Consider the following 18,071-nt stretch of genomic DNA (forward strand, 5'->3'; position numbering starts at 1 on the left):
ATCTGGTTGGTGGTTACGTGCTTGTAAACACGTAAAAAATCACCGAGCTACCCATGTGCACTGCTCACTTTCTTGCATAGAAGTCGTGCCCCAATAACAACAATTGGGAAGGGAAGTGCATCCAAATGATTCGTCTGTGTCCTTGATCCCCTGCACTTTGGTGTTTTGGGCCTGTGGACATGCAGGGCAGAGTGTGCGGGTGAAGCCAGAGCAAAATTACTTTTCGCATGGCGCTTGCTATCATACGTCTCTTAGATTGGCCCAGAGCCAGTGGTACGGGCTGCTACTTGGAGAAGCGTAGCGATTCACATTTTTGATAAGTCATTTGGACCCCACCTGGACCACACACTATCAGAGGGTGCTCTCCTTTCTAGGAAGCTGTGGTCTAGTGGCTGATTTTCAAGTAAAGTGTGACTTTTAGGTGGAATCTTATAGAAAGTGTGGTGGGCTTTCATTTCCAGGGGTGGCTGCCAGAGAGACAGCCCAAGCTCTGAAAACGCTGGCCCAGGCTGCCCGTGGGGTGGCCGCATCCACGAGCGACCCTGCAGCTGCGCATGCCATGTTAGATTCTGCTCGAGACGTCATGGAAGGCTCCGCCATGCTCATCCAAGAAGCGAAGCAGGCCCTGATTGCACCTGGGGATGCTGAGAGTCAGCAGAGACTAGCTCAGGTGAGGCCCAGAATTGGCAGTGATGGTCATCACTGAAGTGGTCATGTTGGCAGGCTGTCTCCTGGGCATTCTTTTCCCGGTGTGAACGTTTTTCAATCAGTGGGTGTTTTCAAAACCTCCCAAAGTACTATGCCAGTGGAGGCCGTACACGATTCCCACTTTTGTAAGTCTTGCCTAGTACCCCCCAAAATAGATCTGCTTAATTGAGTCAACAGAGAGTATGGGGGCAGGGACGCTCTTGAAATCTGTCCTTGGAATTTCGGGGCATGTTTGTTGGGGACCCGTGCATGCTTAAGTATAGTCTTCTTCCTAGTCTGGGAGGTGAGGTAGATCTACTTAGTCTGGCTCTACTGCCTTTTTGGATGAGTCTTTGCCAACCTAATGAAACTAGTGGGCTAGAGGCCATCTGGGCAAAGTTCTAGACAGGAAGCTGGGAAGAAGATGGTCTAGTTAAAGGGAATGACACAGCCCACAGTTCCAAAGACCTTACCCTTGACCTGAGTGCAAACAGCGAGCCCTCACCCATCCTAAAGGGACAGCATGTGGGCAACTCCAAGTTGGTCTGGAAGCACTCAGAGCATCCTGCCTGCCCTTGGGCGGGGTGTGGTCTGGGGGCGATGGCCCCAGAGTGTGACACCTAACTGTGACTCAAAGAACTCAAGGCCTCCTTCCACTTCGGTAGCCTCTGCGGGGCTCTCAAGAAGGGAGCTCTTTCTGTTTATCTTGGTGGCGGCTCTCTTTGTTGTGGAACCTGACATAATATTGGAGACTTCTGTGTTTGAGTCACAGAATCGTGACTTAGCCTGGTGCCGGGCGCACGTAAGGCGTACCATATCACTGTGTTAGCCCCTTTGCCAAGACAGGATGTTAACCCCAGTGAGAGGCCTCGGCGAGGTGACTTAATGGCAAACAGCGTCAGCTGGATGCTGGCAGATCATTTCCCGATGCTTTTCAGCTCTGCGTACTATCACTGCCGGCTCCCCACACATCTGCAGCAGGGTTGGGAAAGTGCTCTCTCACGGAGCTTTTCTCCCTGTGTGTATGCAGGTGGCCAAAGCCGTCTCACACTCCTTGAATAACTGCGTGAATTGTCTCCCGGGGCAGAAGGATGTGGACGTGGCCTTGAAGAGCATTGGCGAGTCCAGCAAGAAGCTGCTTGTGGACTCGGTGAGAGGCCTTGCATGGAGAAGGGGCACCTTGGGGGCTGGGCTCACCCTGGGTGTGAGAGGAGGCTTCTCCCTTCCGTGGGATCTCTGAGCAGCTAACCTCTGTCTGAGGAGGCCCGTTTCGCCTCCCAGTTTGCCTTTCCTTGTTCTGCTTTGCCATCAGCAAAGTTCCCAGGTGGAGCTTTAAAAGTTTACTTTTTCTTTGAGTCGATGTTGCTGTTTGCTCTCCGGTCAGCCCAGTGAAAACAGGAAAGGTGGGTATGTGATCCTCTGACTTCTTATCAGGACATCTCGGGCAGGGACGGTCAGGTGGTGGAGGGATGTGTGTGTCTAAGACATTTGAGAGAGTGAGTAGTCTAAGGAATCTACTTGCTCTTGGAGCCCATTCCCAGTTTTGTGAGCCCCTTTCAGTGGGGTGGAGGGGGTGGGAGGGTGGAGCTTGGGCTCATTCATTTCTTCTCGGCCTGGTGCCTGGCACATACCAGGTCCTCAAGCAGTGTACATGGTAGGACTAATAGAGCCTAGCTTAACTCCCTGGAACAAATAGGAATAGTTCCACCAATGACACTTCTGATCCACACGAAAGCTATGTGAGCAAAGGCTACTAATAAAATTGGTGGCTATTTGGAAGAACAGGATGTGAAGTTTAATAGCATCTGTCTTTTCGTTCTAGAAAGCTAAACCTTTGAGAGGTTCCATCCAAAATGAAGTGGTGGTTCAGAGCATGGATCCTGGAGTCAGACTGCCCAGGTGTGAATCCTGGCTCTGCTACTGAGGGGACCATAGCCCCCAAGGATAGACCACTTTTACATCTACTGTTGTCTAGCACTGAAGAGGTGTTTAGTAAATTTCAGTGAATGAAATAATGTCTGTATGCTAAAGGTCAGACTTAACATAGGTGGCCTCAGACCACACAGAGCCTTTTAGTCTAGATGACTCAGAAATGCAGCCCTGGGAGAGTCTTTCCCTCCACAGAGCCTTCGTTCATTTCCCCCATGCGAGGTAAAGCTTCTTATGGGGTGTGCCTCTTCTCCCCACTGCAGTTACCTCCGAGCACAAAGCCTTTCCAGGAAGCCCAGAGTGAGCTGAACCAAGCCGCGGCTGATCTGAACCAGTCTGCGGGGGAAGTGGTCCATGCCACTCGGGGCCAGAGCGGAGAACTGGCCGCAGCCTCTGGCAAGTTCAGTGATGATTTCGATGAATTTCTCGATGCTGGCATTGAGATGGCGGGCCAAGCTCAGGTGAGTGTGGCGGTGGCTGCCTGGAGCGGACCCTTGCCTGTCTATTCTGGTGGACTGTCCGCCCTGGAGGCGGTGGGCAAATAGGAACAGGGAACCCTGTCAGCAGGTCACACTGTTGTGTTCTCTTTCCTGCTTAGAAAGCTCTGTGACCTCACAGGCCAGGCATTCCTAAAGACGCTATTAGCTTATGTGTGAAATGCTTCTTAGAGATGAGGGATAACCTCCCACGATCATCCAGCAGGATTCATGGTTTACTTAAGCTTTTCGGAGGGAGGGCAGCTCTGTGTCCTGTACTTCATACGTGGTATAATATAGTAAAAAACAATGTGTTTGAGGTTCATTGGGCGCATTGGAGGGGGCTATGTCTAATACCAAGTGTCAAATGATTAAAAATTACCTCTTTGAGGGACACCTGGGTGGCTCAGTCAGCTAAGCATCTGCTTTCGGCTCGGGTCATGATTTCAGGGGTCCTGCGATGGAGCCCCACATCGGGCTCCCTTCTCTGCAGGGAGCCTGCTTCTCCCTCTCCCTTTGCCTGCCACTCCCCCTGCTTGTGCTCTCTCTCTCTCTCTCTCTCTCAAATAAATAAATAAAATCATTTAAAAAAATTACCTCCTTGAGATGAACAGATAAAGCCCTTATTCAGAACAAGGGAACATGACTGGTCTGGTGTCAGCCTGCAGAGCTGTTTTTTCTTGAGCTCCTGTGAACTCCCTAAAGGAGACACCAAGGGTGTCTCTTGTTGTGTGATCTACAAATGGTTGTTTCTCAGATAGGAAGTCAGCCAGGTGAGAAATGTGTCTTTCCCCGAGTCAGGAACTTCTGGGGTGCAGTCAGCTCCGAATATTGAGACAGTGCCAGGCATTTGTGCCAGGCTGAGATGTATGAGCTCCTTGACAACTCCAGCATTGTTGAGCAAGACGCTGGAATCCTGGCCTGGTCTGTGCACTGATGTGCTGGTGCTCTCTCTCCCTCTCTCTCCTTCCCTCCCCCACTTTCAATGCTTGCACTTGTGAGACAGCACAGCTCTTGGCTGACCCACTTGGGGATGGATCTCTGTCCTTTGCGGGCATCTTGGTGTGGCTATCTGTTTGGGGGAGGGTAGACACAGGGCAGTGTCTCTACCAGTTAGGCATCTGCAGACTAATGGGGCTTAATGCAGTCTCTGTAGATAACTTGCTTCCATTTCAAGATGCTTCTCCCAGCTCTGTGAATGCTGCCCGGGAGAAATGGACAGTCCCTGATTACTCTGCCTCCTTTCGACTTTGCAGACGAAAGAAGACCAGATCCAAGTGATAGGCAACCTCAAGAATATCTCTATGGCATCCAGCAAGCTGTTGTTAGCTGCCAAGTCTCTCTCGGTGGATCCAGGAGCCCCCAATGCAAAAAATCTCCTGGCAGCTGCTGCAAGGTAAGAGTGGAACAAAACGTACTTTCCTGTGTGGTTAAATAATGTCAGTGTTTGAGAGACAGGCCTGACATCCTGCTGCTCTGGCGGAGCAAAGCCGTGGTGCTGTTTTTATGTTGTCAGAGGCAGAGTCGTGACTCTGGCACTTGATTAAACTGGCTCATCCTCATGTGCTTTCCCCACTAAAGATGTTTTCTGTCTTCTCTTACAGCCTTTCAGCTTGCTTAGACTTAAGGCCCCTATTGATTTATAAGCATGATGGCTTAAAAGGATGTTTTTAAAGGAGTGTTATATCTTTCCAATGATGAAAGTAGTATGTGCTCCTTGAAAAAAATCAGAAAATACTAAAAAGTATTAAAAAAAAAACAAAAAAACACACCCACACCACCCAGCAAGCCGTTCAACATTTCTTGGGCACTTACTGTGTGCCTGGCATCAAGGCTAATGAGATGAATTTAAACCTATTCCATTTGTCACGTGCAGAAGGGCTCCAGTTTCAGGTGAATGGAGTAGTGGTGGGAGTCAGCTATTGAGTTTGGGGTGGTGCCAGTGTCCTTTCCCGCTGTTTTCACCCAAGGAAGCGGTGAATACAACACAACGTCCGCTCCAGGGCCACTGTTTCAGTTTTGTTCAATAACCAGTGACTGAATGCCGGTCCGTGGAGAAACTGCAGTGACAGCCCGGGAAGATTTTGTATTAGCAAGCCCACGTTCATTTTCCTGAACCAGGAGGGTGCAGGGTGTTTGATATTTCTCTAGGGCTGTGGGCCTGTTCTCTTAGCATTGCTTGGCGTCACTTTGTGTATAGGAAAGCTCACAGCAGGAAGAGATGAAGTGCAGGCAGTTAGGATATATAGCATAATTGGAAACCTTTTCAGAATGTGCAAATTAGTGATTTTTAAAAAGCATAGCTTGATTTCTACTTTTCGATTTTTTTTTCAACTTGATTTTGCTTCTTTACTTGTGTATTTGTTTTTTCATGTCTTTCTCTCTCTGGGTCCTCAATGGCTGTCTTTTTAAATTGAGTTCAGAGTCAGGAGAGCTGAATTCTAGTCCAGGCTTTAATGTTTGACACACTCGGTTACATTGGTTGGATTGTTCAACCTGTCTCAACTTTCCCATCTGCAACATGGGGGTGGGTACTACGTCATCCTTAAGTGCTAAGTTCTTGTTAGCTCTCATCAGTATACAATATATCTTGGTGCTTATGGTTAAAACTGGTCTCTGGTCTCGGTCTGTAGTGCTTTATTTATTCGTTTGTTTGTTTATTGTTTGCGGGTGGTAGGGGTTGGAATTAGATCATCTTAGAGCAGGTCCCTTGAAAGCCCTTGAGTGTCTGTAGGTATTCCTAGGTGTATATACTTCAGCTTCGAACAGTAGCGAGAGCCACTAGGAGATTGGAAAAATACCCTCCCATCTCCCTGCCTCCATCTTCCGCTTTGTGGCTGTGCTGGTGAGGCCCTCTGAGGGGTGGGGGCTGAGGAGGGAGGTGTGATGTCCTCTCTGTTGAGCAGCTGTTTCTCATATAAAACCCTCTCTTGATTCTTCTTTTTCCTACAAAGAGCCTTTGGATAGGGCAACTGATGTTTCCAGGTATCTGAACTCAGATGTTTTTCGTTATCTTCAGTTTTTTGCATCATTTCAAAATTACAGTTTCCAGCTTAGAATGCACTGTTCACTCTCTTAAATCATGGAAGAAGGGGATAGTGTAAATTGGCCTTTTGCAAGCCACGTAGGGAAGGAAAGGCAGGCCCTAAAGGATTATGGCTGGTGTCATGGCTCTGTGGGTGTCTGAAGGCCCCCTGGTGGTGACATTGAGGAAGGGGCCTGGAGACGAGGTAATGACCATTTCTTTGCCCCTTTCTGTCCTGGCTTTGAGCAGTTGACAGGGAGTTCCAGCCTGATGGTTTCATAGCCAAGTACGTGCTTAAAAATCATCACAGGAAATGACTGTCTCAGGATGGAACTGTTGTCAGAAGATGCCTGCACTTTCTCCTTGGCTTCTTGGCACATGTGGGGAAGCTCTGCTCCTTGAGGTGGTTTCCTAGTGGAAGCTCCGGCCAGGTCAAGTGAGTCAGGCAAGCTGTTCTTTGGAGGTGGAGCTCTGCACAGCTGGCGTGCATTCATTCATTCATTCAACAGATTTTTACCACGTGCCTGAAATGGGCTGGGCCCAGCACTGCGGGCTGGGTGGGCGCACATTGGGATAAGACAGGGATAGCCGGGTCGAGTTAGGGCAGGGGACGTGCACATACACAGCATGCTCACCTCATTCCGTCTGGATGCTGCAGCAGCCCGGCATGTGAGCGCTCTTGGAGTTGAGCAGCTGGGATCTGACTGCCGTTGTCCTCATCTTCAGTCCCACCACCCTCCCTGTTCCTGGAACAGCCCAGCCCTGCCTGTGTTTCATGTGGATGTCCCCAAAGGCCCCATTGATGCCATTGTGGGGACCTAGACCTGGACCAGTGCAGCCCTGCCCTGCTCCTACCTCCGTAGACTTGAATCCTTTGTTCTTGATGGTCTCCATGATTCTTCCTGCTTTGGGAAAAAAGATTTATCTCTGGAAAAGCAGGTGGGTATGCCCTTTCCCTCTGTTCTTCATTCTGCATTGGAGCCCAGGTACACATGAGGAGCCCAGTCCTTTGGTTTCTGATGCTTAGAGGAGATGAAGTCATTTTCTGTTTAGTGCCCGGCTTGTTTGTCTTTTTCCTGTGTAAGTGGTGAGCTCTGACTCTTCTGAGGAGCTGGGTAGAGCTGGAGACCTTTTGTCAACCCTTCAACAGCTTTTTCCCTGGCCAGGGGCTGGTCTGATGCTGCCTGAACTTAGTCAAAGAAATGGAAAACCAGGTTGCATTGGAAAAAGGAGGGCACATCCTACCTCTGAGCACCTCCCCTGCTCCAGCGCTCACACCATGGTCATGCTGGCCAGAAGGACGCCCTGGCTGAGACTTCACATCCATGGCTGTCGCTGCCAGCATTGGGACCCAGCTATTTTTTCTGCTGCCTTCCTGTCCCCTGAGGCTTCCCTAGAACTTTGCAGGCAGTTCCTCTTCCTGGGCTGCCCTTTGTTTTGAGGTTCCTGCCAGGCAGGCTTCCTCCTGTCTCCAGAGACAGTGAAAAAGGATAAGCCAGCAAGCAGTGCTTCCACACTGTAGCATAGAAAAATATAAACTAGGCCATCTGTTGGTCTCCTCTGGAATATTCTCTTCCCTTTATCCAAATCAGGATCTCACTGACTTCTCCGACTGTTGCAGTCCACATCGAGCTCTCCCTTCCATGCAGAGCCCATGCCTTCCGTGTGTGCTCCCTACAAGCCTAGAGCGTGTGTGGCCTCTCTCGGAGGTTCGGGATCCTGTATGACGTGCTCCCGCCTTCACTGCTTCCTTTGGCTTCACCTTCTCTGTGTCTTACCTGTTCATTATCCGGCTTCTCTAGCCGGATTGCAATCACCTTGCTTTCCTAGAGAGACAAACTATATTATTTTTTAATTGCCATATCTTGTACAGAGCAGGACCCAGGGAATACGCACGTGTGGAATTTGGGGTGCTCTTTTTTTTCCTGCCTAAGGACGTTGTCCCTTGAGGAAGGGAAATGTCTGATGTTGGTGTTTTCCCCTCCAAGCTCCTTATCAGATGATTTGTGCTTAACAGATCCTCAGAAGCAGAAATTCGTTGATTTTCTTCTCTCACCCTTGGCCCATCTCCATATCTATTGAGAATTTCCCTCCATAGCTCCCAAACTAGTTGAATCAATTCAGTCAGTATCTCTGAACACTAAACAATGTGTGGGTTAGAGGCCTTTTTTTTTTTTTCAAGATCTAAGGTTATAGATTCCAATTAAAAAAAAAAAGAGTGGCTGGATATGCCTAAAGAACGAAACACAAGTAAACTCTACTTCTAGATGGGAGAATTATGGTTGCTTAACTTCTTTTTATTTTTAAAAAATAAGCTTGTGCAGCTTTAGTCATTTTTTTTTAAATTGTGGAAAAATATTTTAAAACTGCGGTTCAGGCCTATTTGGATTCATATAGAACAGAGGGAGGATGCTGCTATTTTTGGCCCTCTCTTTGTGACAGTGTAAATTGGCTAAATCGTCATTTTTTATTGGATTTACTGAAATTTTTTATTTAAAAATAATAAAGTTACTTTAAAAAATATTATAAATCTAACTCTTTGGTATGTCATTCTGTCACTTTTTGAGTATATATATGTTTAATTTTGCCGCTGTGGGCTCCTACTGTTGATACTGTTTCGTAAATTTTGTTAATTGTGAATCATGAATATTCTTCTATGTTAGGAATATGCTATGCATTATGACTTCTAATGGGCACCCTGAATTCCATTGTAGACTATACATTTATTTAGTCAGTCCTCTGTCATTGCATATTTGGGTTGCTTCTAATCCTTTGATCTTCCAACTAACTGCTATAGTTTGAAGCATAAAAATACTATTTTTCATTGTCAAATCTACATAACCCTTTGCCTCTGGGCCACTTATTTTATTACTGCTATCTACTCCAGACTCTAAAATGAGTTATGAGGATAAATTATACCTAAATCATGCTCCGTAATCATGGATCGGTATTACCCCAGTGACTCATTCAGACATCCGTGCTGTGCTGGCACTTTTATGGATTATCCAACCACAAACCGCTAGTCTGTTGGGGTTTTTTAGCCCAAGTTTTTATTTGAAAAATTTTCACATCTAAAAAATCTATAAAAGACGAGGACAATAAGCTATATATTCTTTGGATTCCCCAACCATAAACAGTTTCTAATGGACAAATCTATATATGAAAACAAGGTTTTTTAAAAGAAAAATGGAGATAAACAGGAAGCATTGAAAGAAATAAGCTAAAGGGAACGCTTGTGTGACACATGGAAATATCCTGCACTGTTGAGGGCATTCTGCACCCTTCATTACGTTCACACCTGTCCACTCGGAAGTGTGTTTTGAAGCCTACCACCCGGAACATGGCTCTGGACTCCGAGGGACCCTTCTGGAGAATACATCATGGACCACACCCTCCAAGATGCCCAGAGTTAGACCTTGCCTGCTCTCTCGGTTGTTACTGTTTTGCTTTCCAGCACAGAGAACCCAGTGCTTCTGTATGAAACCTTCATTAAGCACTTTGCCCCAAATAAATGAATCGCTAGAGTCAATCTTACAAAAACTATTTTGAGATTCTTTCTTGAGTTGAGGAATGTTTTTTCTTCTTCCTCCCATCCGCCCTAGCTAAATTTAAAATTCAAAACAGTATCTCCTCATCAAATAATTAAGCTGATTGCCTTTGTACTTTGGCAACATCATTTTCCACCTAATTTGGTATTCTGTGGGAAGCTGCAAAGCCAATTTAATAAAATGAGACACCTTTATATTAGGCAGTGCTAATGATTAACAGCAAGTGTGCTCTATTTTGTTTTTATTTGTTTTATTTTAAGTTGTGGGTTAGCTGCAGTGGTTAGTAACTATGAATAGAATTCAGGGCCCTGCCAGAGTATGGACCAGTTCTCGCCATACAGAAAAATGGCTATGGATCTGGCTTTGGAGTCAGGTAGTCATGGGTTTGAGTGTTGTTTTTGCACCTTACTTGTAGCATCCCCTTAGGGAGTTCTCTCCTCTATCTCTGTTTTTTTTTTTTTTTCATTTCTAAAACACAAGGGTATTCAATTTTAAGACTTAATATAAAAACATTGTGGTATTGGCAAAGGATTAGACACATAGGTCAATGGAACAGAGTCCAGAAGCAGACCCACATAAATATGGCCCAGGGGTTGTCAACAAAGTTACAAAAGCAATGCAATGTAGAAAGAAGAGCCTTTTAAATGAAGGGTGCTGGTGAATAATTAATTGGACCTACATAAGCCACGCCCACCCTCCACAGAAAAAGAACCTGGACCCATTTTCACAGCTTTAAAAAAAAATTAAAATGGACCATGACTTTCTAAATGAACTATGGCCTAACCTAGGCAGGAGTTAAGCAGAGGCTGCTCGGGAGAGATGGAATCCTTGCCAATGTAGAAAAAACTCTGAGCTGCTTCTCAAGTTCTAAGAATAGAAACACATATAAAATCAAGAGTCTCTAATTCCTATTAATGTTAAAGAAAAGAGCTCTTTTAAAGAATAATTTGGGGATAGCTTCTAGGAACTAGCGAATCATGTAGGATTTCATGGAAAGACGAGATTTTAAAATCATGAGCACAGTTTACTATATGTATGCCTGCTATGTTTTAAAATATATAAAACACTCCAAACTATACAAAGGCTATCCAAAAGAGCCTCAGATCATCTTATTCCTTATGGGCTGCTAATGAAGGATATTTAAAAACAGTGTTAAATTATCTTTTTGCTATTTGCAACTTTGTTGTGAATTCTTTCCTATGAATATATTAAAAGATAGACCTACTCTCCTAAAAGAACCATTAGTACCCTTGAAAGGGAAATCAAATGAGTAATCACAGGCAGAGCGGGAACACTCATTCTGTCTTCGCTGGTTGTAGTTTATTTTTGGTTGTTCATAGCCTTGGCGAAGAGCTCTCACGGGGACCCCAGCCTTTATAATGAATTCCTTGTATTTCTGGTGAACCTACAAAACATTGTTGGGGAAATTACTGTTGATCTTTACAAAATAAAACAAAAACCTTTTATCTGTTTCTGTTACAGAGCTGTGACCGAGAGCATCAATCAGCTCATCACTCTGTGCACCCAGCAAGCTCCAGGCCAGAAAGAATGTGATAATGCCCTACGGGAGCTCGAGGTAGGTCCCTAGAAAGGCTGCTGGGGATTTAAGAGGGTGTGACTCTCTGTCCTTTCCAGAACCGGTCAGTTTCTTCTCCTCTGTTCTTGCCTTATGTCCTTCCTAGAAGACTACTGAGGCCAAAGTTTCGATCCAAGGGAGAAGGAATTGAAGAAAAATTGGATTTGGTGGGATTATCATCTCTGCTTCCCCTTTTTCCACTAGGATGAGAGTTATTTTGTAAAGGACTCTATTTCAAATAGGAAGAGGTCTGGATGTAGGCTGAAGATGAGCAGTTTCTACCTAAAAAAAGTTTTGGAGTCATTATGCTGGCACAGTTGGGAGAAGCTGGGTTAGATGTTCTTTTTGAGTAAAAATGATTTTTGCACACATTTTTTTTTAGACACTGTAGGGGGCACATTAGTGGAAACTCAGGAGTAATACTTACTACCCAATCAAGGTGACTATGAGACCTGTGGTGGCCCAGAACACAGTGTGGGTGCTTCCCAATTTATATTCATACTTAGGGCTTATTTATAATGGAAAATTCATCTGTGCCCCTAGGACATACACAGGTAAACAGAAAATCATTGTGCCCACTTGTATGTAAAGCAGTCCTAACCAGTGCAGGTTGTATTGAAACAGCCAATTAGATATCTCAGTGGATATGGGTTGGTTCTATCCAATGTACCTTTAGTTTTCTGGATGATTAGCACAGGAGTACCCAGCATGCCAGCGGGGGTCTGATTGCAGCTTCTGAAGGGTTTGATTGAGGCCCAGTCTGCTGGTGGCAGTTGGCCAGTGAGCACAGCTGGAGGTGGGAAGAGGCTTGTTACCGGAGGACTAAAGCATTCTGAGAACGGTGGAGCCTGATTCCTATGTTGGGTTAATTACTGTCCTATCCCGCTCTGTTCACATCCACAAACACGGTATGTGGGCTTTTGGTCCAAATCAGATCTGTAGGCCCAGATACAAACACTCTGTCCCTTAACGGTATCCTTGGTTGCCAAAATTATGACTCTTTCGGGACTGCTATTACTAAAACAGTTTTGATTATGTGAAGAGGGGGAGGAGGTTCTTCATTGAAATGCACTCCTTTATGCTGCCCTCTTTCCTGGATCTTAGTAACTCAGCAGTTTCCACCATGACCTCCCCCAATCCTTGGCAACTCAAATGGCTGTACCCCCAAAGGCTGCTGGGTCCGAATGTACACTCTCACTCACTGGGGAGGAGGTTGGATGGCTGTATCCCAGACTTACCTCCCCTGGAAAATTCCCTCATACGTGACTGTTGGAGATTATTACAACATGCAAGCTCACAATGATTTTCAGTGGACTGGAGACAAAGGAGCAAGCCCCATGCCCTGCTCCTTGAGGGATACCTAAATAGGAGTGAATGTTTTCTATACTTTTTGAATTACAAACAAATGAACCATCCCAGTGGGCAGTTTTAGGGAGTTCCCTTCTTTCATGCCTATGCATTAAAAGGTTCCAGAATTGAAAACTGAAGGTTCTCCTCATCGAGTAGAAATGAGTTAATGTGTCCTTGAATTGTAAACTCCTTGGAGTTACCCAGCAGAGAAATTATGCTAATTGACCATTGCCTTGCATTGGTCAATTCTAACTTCTCTGCTTTGCAAGTCTTCATGTACACATTAGATTTTCTTAAGGAAAAAAAAAAAAAAATCTCTCCCTTTTGTGGATACCATGCTTCTCCTTCAGATTTGTAAACAGGAGACTCTCTTCTCTGTCAAAGCTAACCTGAGACATCCTTCTCCCTGCCATCAGTGTTGTGTTGCTAGCAGGAAATCTGAAGTCATAGATAAAAGCATCTAAATTCCTCTCAAGAATGTGGATAAATGAGTGATCATGACCAGAATCCTATATGTGGAGGGGGAGTCGACAGTTGGTATTTTACGTTGAAATTTCTCTGGTTCTGTAACACTCGCTTGCTTTTAAAGTTGTGTTTTCCTTCTGTAGACTGTCAAGGGGATGTTGGACAATCCTAATGAACCTGTGAGTGACCTCTCTTACTTTGACTGCATTGAGAGTGTGATGGAAAACTCCAAGGTAAGCCTCTCTGTGCTGTTCACATTCTTCCTCATTGTGTGGAAGGATCTAGACATGCTCTGTATGTATCTGTCTTTGGCCTCTCTGTGTGGCTGCATATATTACGAAGCCTGACGGTGGAGCGCTTTGCTCAGGTGCTCCTCAAACTTGACTGTGCATCAGAATCACTTAGGGGTCTTGTCAAACACAGATTGCTGGACCTTACCCCTGAGTTTCTGATTCAGTAGATCGGAGGTGGGGCTGAGATTGTACATTTCTGACAGGTCCCTAGGTTCCTGCCAATGCAGTCCAGAAGTGACACTTAGAGATACAGTGCTTATACCATATCGTAAATGGTTCTTACTGTGAATCAAATCATGGATTTCTTTCATTTGGGACTGAATTGCAAGGGAAAGCCCATCAGGGACCTTGGCTTTGATGAGACCCCCTTGTCTGTTCTTCTGGCCATCCATTAATGGCATCATTCTCAAGATAATTGAAAAATTGGGGGTTCTTTTGGGAGGTAGGAGTGAGAAAATTTAAATACTGCAATAGTTTGTGTCCCTACCCCCTGCCACATCTTAACCTTGCTCAACAAAATCTTATTTCTTCTTATTTACTTTGATGTGGTTAGCAATTGGGGGCAGGGAGGCTAAAAAGATTTCTTAGTGGAGCAATAATGATTTTTTAAAAAGTTGAGAAGCACTAACCTATGGTGGCAATACCAAAGTTGTTGCGAATGCTTCAAAACCGGGTTAAAATGAAATACAAGGGAGACAAGCGGATATGGAACAGTCGCCAGTACCAAGTTTGTGTTTGGAGCACAAGTGTGTGTTTGTCTACGTCACCCTGACGTTAGCTTTGGGGACACAGCTGTGTTGGTGATGTCAGGAGGGGCCTGCCTTGCAATGGGCTAAGCGTAGAGTTTGCTCTGACCAGCACCCTTCATGGAATTCTGGATGGCCTAAGGGAAGGGTGCATGTGTCTTACACACTTAGATCCAAAGAAACTCTTCCTTCCTAAAGAGGGAGGCAGCTTGATAGGAAGGACAATACGGTGCGTACAAAGGCCTTCTAACTTCTCTGCTTTGCATGTCTTCATGTACACTGGACTGTGTTGTGTATCTAAGCAATTTTAGGGAATCTTCTCCCCGTCCCAGATGGCTTATTGATGAAGAATTCTGTATTGGCAGTGCCGTAGTCTTTCTAAAGGGTTGTGTTCAACATCTTCCATTCCATCATCTGTGACCCTGGGAAGGAGGACTAGGACCTGCCCTCTTGGGGCATGACAAGGCCCATGGAGGACAGAACACCAGCCCCGGGGCAGGCATCCTGCCCCTGCCCGTGTGACCTTCTGTGTGACCTTACGTAGGGGGCTCAGCCTCTCTGGGTTGGATTCTAAACATTAAAATCCCTTTTAGCTCTTATTTTAAGACCTCTGGAGAAAAAAAGACATCAGTGATTTTCAAAATAAGGGGAAATACTTAAAAATTTAGGAAATAGTCTTAGTGTTCAGATCACCTACCTATGTACACACACACACTTTTTAACAAAGCCATACTTAAATTTTACTGTCAATAAGTAAATGAATAATATCAGCAAGGGTATGTCTTCTGCTTTCCTGGGTGTGACTCCCTGCAGTTCAGTGTATGTGTCTGATTTTTCTGGGTACTGACAGGTCTCACTTGAGACCATTCACCTCTGAGATGCCCTGTATAGGTTTTACTTTATTGGTCTGTATATATTAACTGTAGCTCTTTGAGATCTAGGTAACTTTTTTTCTTTTTTGAAGAGAGAGTGAGCGAGCAGAGCAGGGCAGGGGAGGGGGCTAAAGGGGTTGGGGCAGAGAAAGGGAGAAAATCCCAAGCAGACTCTGTGCTGAGCTTGGAGCCACCCGATGCAGGGCTCAATCTCAGGACCCTGAGATCATGACCTGAGCTAAAATCAAGAGTTGGACATTTAACCAACCACCCAGGCACCCCAAGATATAGATAGTTTTTAGATGAAAGGTTCATGATTTCATTATTCATTTCTCTTCATAAAACAGAAATGATATAATTCTCTTAAATCTCCTCTTAATGCATATAAAGAAAAATAATGGCAAATCGTGTACATTAAGTGGCCTTGAATGTTAAAGTTGGAAGTGTAGCACCCTTTTCCCCATGGCTGGAAGAAATGCTGGTTCGCGAGTATCACTGGTTGGTGGTTTTGCAGGTTCTGGGCGAGTCGATGGCAGGGATTTCACAGAACGCCAAGACCGGGGACCTCCCTGCATTTGGGGAGTGTGTGGGGATTGCGTCCAAGGCCCTCTGTGGGCTGACAGAGGCTGCAGCCCAGGTAAGGGACTGGCCCCCAGGACCCCTGATGCAGGCCTTCCAGCCTTAAGGCCTGTGTCTTGTGCCTCTGTGCTGTGCTCGAGTGAGGATACCAGGAGTACCCTGTCCCTGTGGGAGGCACGGGGGAGCTCCAAGGGCAACTCCATCCCTGACCACCATCATAGAAACCATGGTAAAGGTGGAGGTTCCTGTGCTGGCTGGGCCATTTCGACACAGCACCAGCCAGTTACCCCCCAGGAGCACAGCAGCCTGGTGAGGGCAGTGCAACTCAGAACACTGCAGACCCACCATAAGCCTTCAGAGGCCAGATTTGGGAGGTTTTTTAAGACCACTTTTAGAGAGGAGTGGTTTTAAGGGGGAAAAAATGAGTATTACATAATTCACATTCTTTCTGAGGCTTTAAAATTGCAAAAATCTTAGTCATGCTCTTCTTAGGATCAGAGGGAGAAAAAATTAGATACCATCCTGCAGAGACATGATCGGGCATGTTCCTTGCTTTGGTTCAACTGTCCTGTGCATCTGTAATAACTACTGGGCTCATGTCAGCACTTACCTTGAAGGATTTATCATTTGACTGTTACGTTGAGACTGGAAAATTTTACTGAACCAAAGGGAAACATCCCTAGTTTGGGGGATGACATTATCCTTACCCTGCCCCTCAAATCTCCTGGGAAATGACTTAAGATTAAAATTCCCATTCACAGTTTCATATTCTCCCTGTGATTTGACTATCCAAAGGGTTTAAAGAGAAGATCTTCTCTTAGAGCTTCTTGTCCTCTTAGAGACCAAATAGTGCATTTTTTTTTCCTGAGCCATCTTACTCACTCTCCTTACTCCTGGGTACACTGGCCTGAACAATAAGGATGCAGTTGGCAATGAGATGAGAAACTCCCATGCACGGCAAGCTCCAAGGTTAGCCAACCCAGCGGCTCCGTGCCATTGGTCCCCACCCCCTTTTTTCTGCCTATACCATCTGCCAGCCGAAGAGTCAGCCTCACACTGAGACTGGGCCCCTCATGGTCCTAAGATGAGCACACAGGGCTGCATTCATCCTTGTTCAGGCCCCATAGGAAAGTTTCTTGAGGCTTTTTTCAGAACAGAAGACTTTGTTCCCAGAAGGCTGCAGGAGACTCGGCCGCCATCAGCCCGTTTGTCCTTAAACCCTTACTGGTGAGATTACCCTGACCAACCTGCACCAGGGAGCCCCTGAGAACGCGGCCTGCACACTGCCGGGCCATCATCCCCGACAGGCTTATCTGGCAGCACAGAGAGTCTGAGCTGCGCTTTCCTTCTCCCTTTCCAGGCTGCATACCTGGTGGGCATCTCTGATCCAAATAGCCAGGCGGGACATCAGGGCCTCGTGGACCCCATCCAGTTTGCCAGGGCTAACCAGGCTATCCAGATGGCATGCCAGAACCTGGTGGACCCCGGCAGCAGCCCGTCACAGGTAAGCACGGGGCAAGGCTGTGAGCTCTGTGAGTCCTTAAACTCTCGTAGGGGGCTTGTGAGAGACCATGAGGAACTAGGGAAGAATACTGTTCTTTCCGAGCTTGCTAAGCCAGCTAAAGGCAGCCCTGTGGATAACAACTTGGCGGGGGATATTGCAAAATGTGGTGAGCGTGGCAGTGTGTCAGTGCTTTGAAACGAGGTGCTGGTGGGCAATAGGATGAAGTCATCGTCGGGAGATTCATCAGGAGTCTCATGATTTCATTCAGGTCAGAGGATGTAGGTGGAGGGCTTGTTCTGTACTCAGCACTAAGGGTCAACACAAGTTAGACCTGATCCCCTCTATGTCCTGGCTCTTCCTCTGTTCATTAAGGCTTGGAAGATGGGGTAGTCAGGGTATGATGACAGCACCCGGGATGCACAGAGGAATATGTGCTGAGCTCCGTGCGGGCCTGTCAAGGTTCACTGCACAGAGATGGTGGTCCTGAGCCAGGCCTCAGAGTCTGGTCAGAATTCAAAGTGCCAAAAGGACCCACAGGACTAGACAGTATGGGCGACACTCCGTATCCGAGTGGCATGAAGTCCCAGTAACTTAAGCAGCGTGTGCTAAAAGGAACAGGAACCAACCCATAGTGCTACCAGAGGCGGCCTGTGAGTGCCACGTCCTCCGTGAACCCCAAGCCCGGCATTCTTCCGGCAGGAGGGGGACCCAAGTTAAGGAGGCAATACAGGGGCCATCAGACCTACCTACGAGCCTGAGAACTGGCATGGAAGACGTTAGGGTACCTGACGTTTCTGCCTATCCAGTTAAGGACAAAGGCGTGTTACCAGCTTCAGCAAAGTGGATCAGGGGGGATTCAAGAGAGTGGTGGGGCCCAGGAGATGCCTGACCCAGGCCCCTTACTCAGGTGCCCACAGTTCCCTGTAGACAAGGAAGGAGCTGTTACACCTTGATGTTTCTTTTCCTCATCTAGACGTGGACTCCAGGTGATATTACCTGGTGAAATGAAATATTTTGGATA

General features: G+C 46.4%; 1 protein-coding gene across 1 annotated transcript in view; it reads left to right on the forward strand.

The window, feature by feature from the left end:
- Positions 1 to 18,071, forward strand: part of TLN2 (talin 2) — a 437,998-nt gene that overhangs the window by 323,906 nt on the left and 96,021 nt on the right. The window contains exons 29-36 of the mRNA XM_035728108.1: positions 462 to 670; positions 1,718 to 1,837; positions 2,880 to 3,077; positions 4,349 to 4,488; positions 11,148 to 11,241; positions 13,200 to 13,289; positions 15,482 to 15,604; positions 16,907 to 17,050. Coding sequence (XP_035584001.1) covers positions 462 to 670; positions 1,718 to 1,837; positions 2,880 to 3,077; positions 4,349 to 4,488; positions 11,148 to 11,241; positions 13,200 to 13,289; positions 15,482 to 15,604; positions 16,907 to 17,050 — 1,118 coding nt within the window. The remainder of the gene's footprint in view (positions 1 to 461; positions 671 to 1,717; positions 1,838 to 2,879; positions 3,078 to 4,348; positions 4,489 to 11,147; positions 11,242 to 13,199; positions 13,290 to 15,481; positions 15,605 to 16,906; positions 17,051 to 18,071) is intronic.

The sequence above is a fragment of the Zalophus californianus genome, chromosome 6 (assembly GCF_009762305.2).
Source record: "Zalophus californianus isolate mZalCal1 chromosome 6, mZalCal1.pri.v2, whole genome shotgun sequence".
NCBI lineage: Eukaryota > Metazoa > Chordata > Mammalia > Carnivora > Otariidae > Zalophus > Zalophus californianus.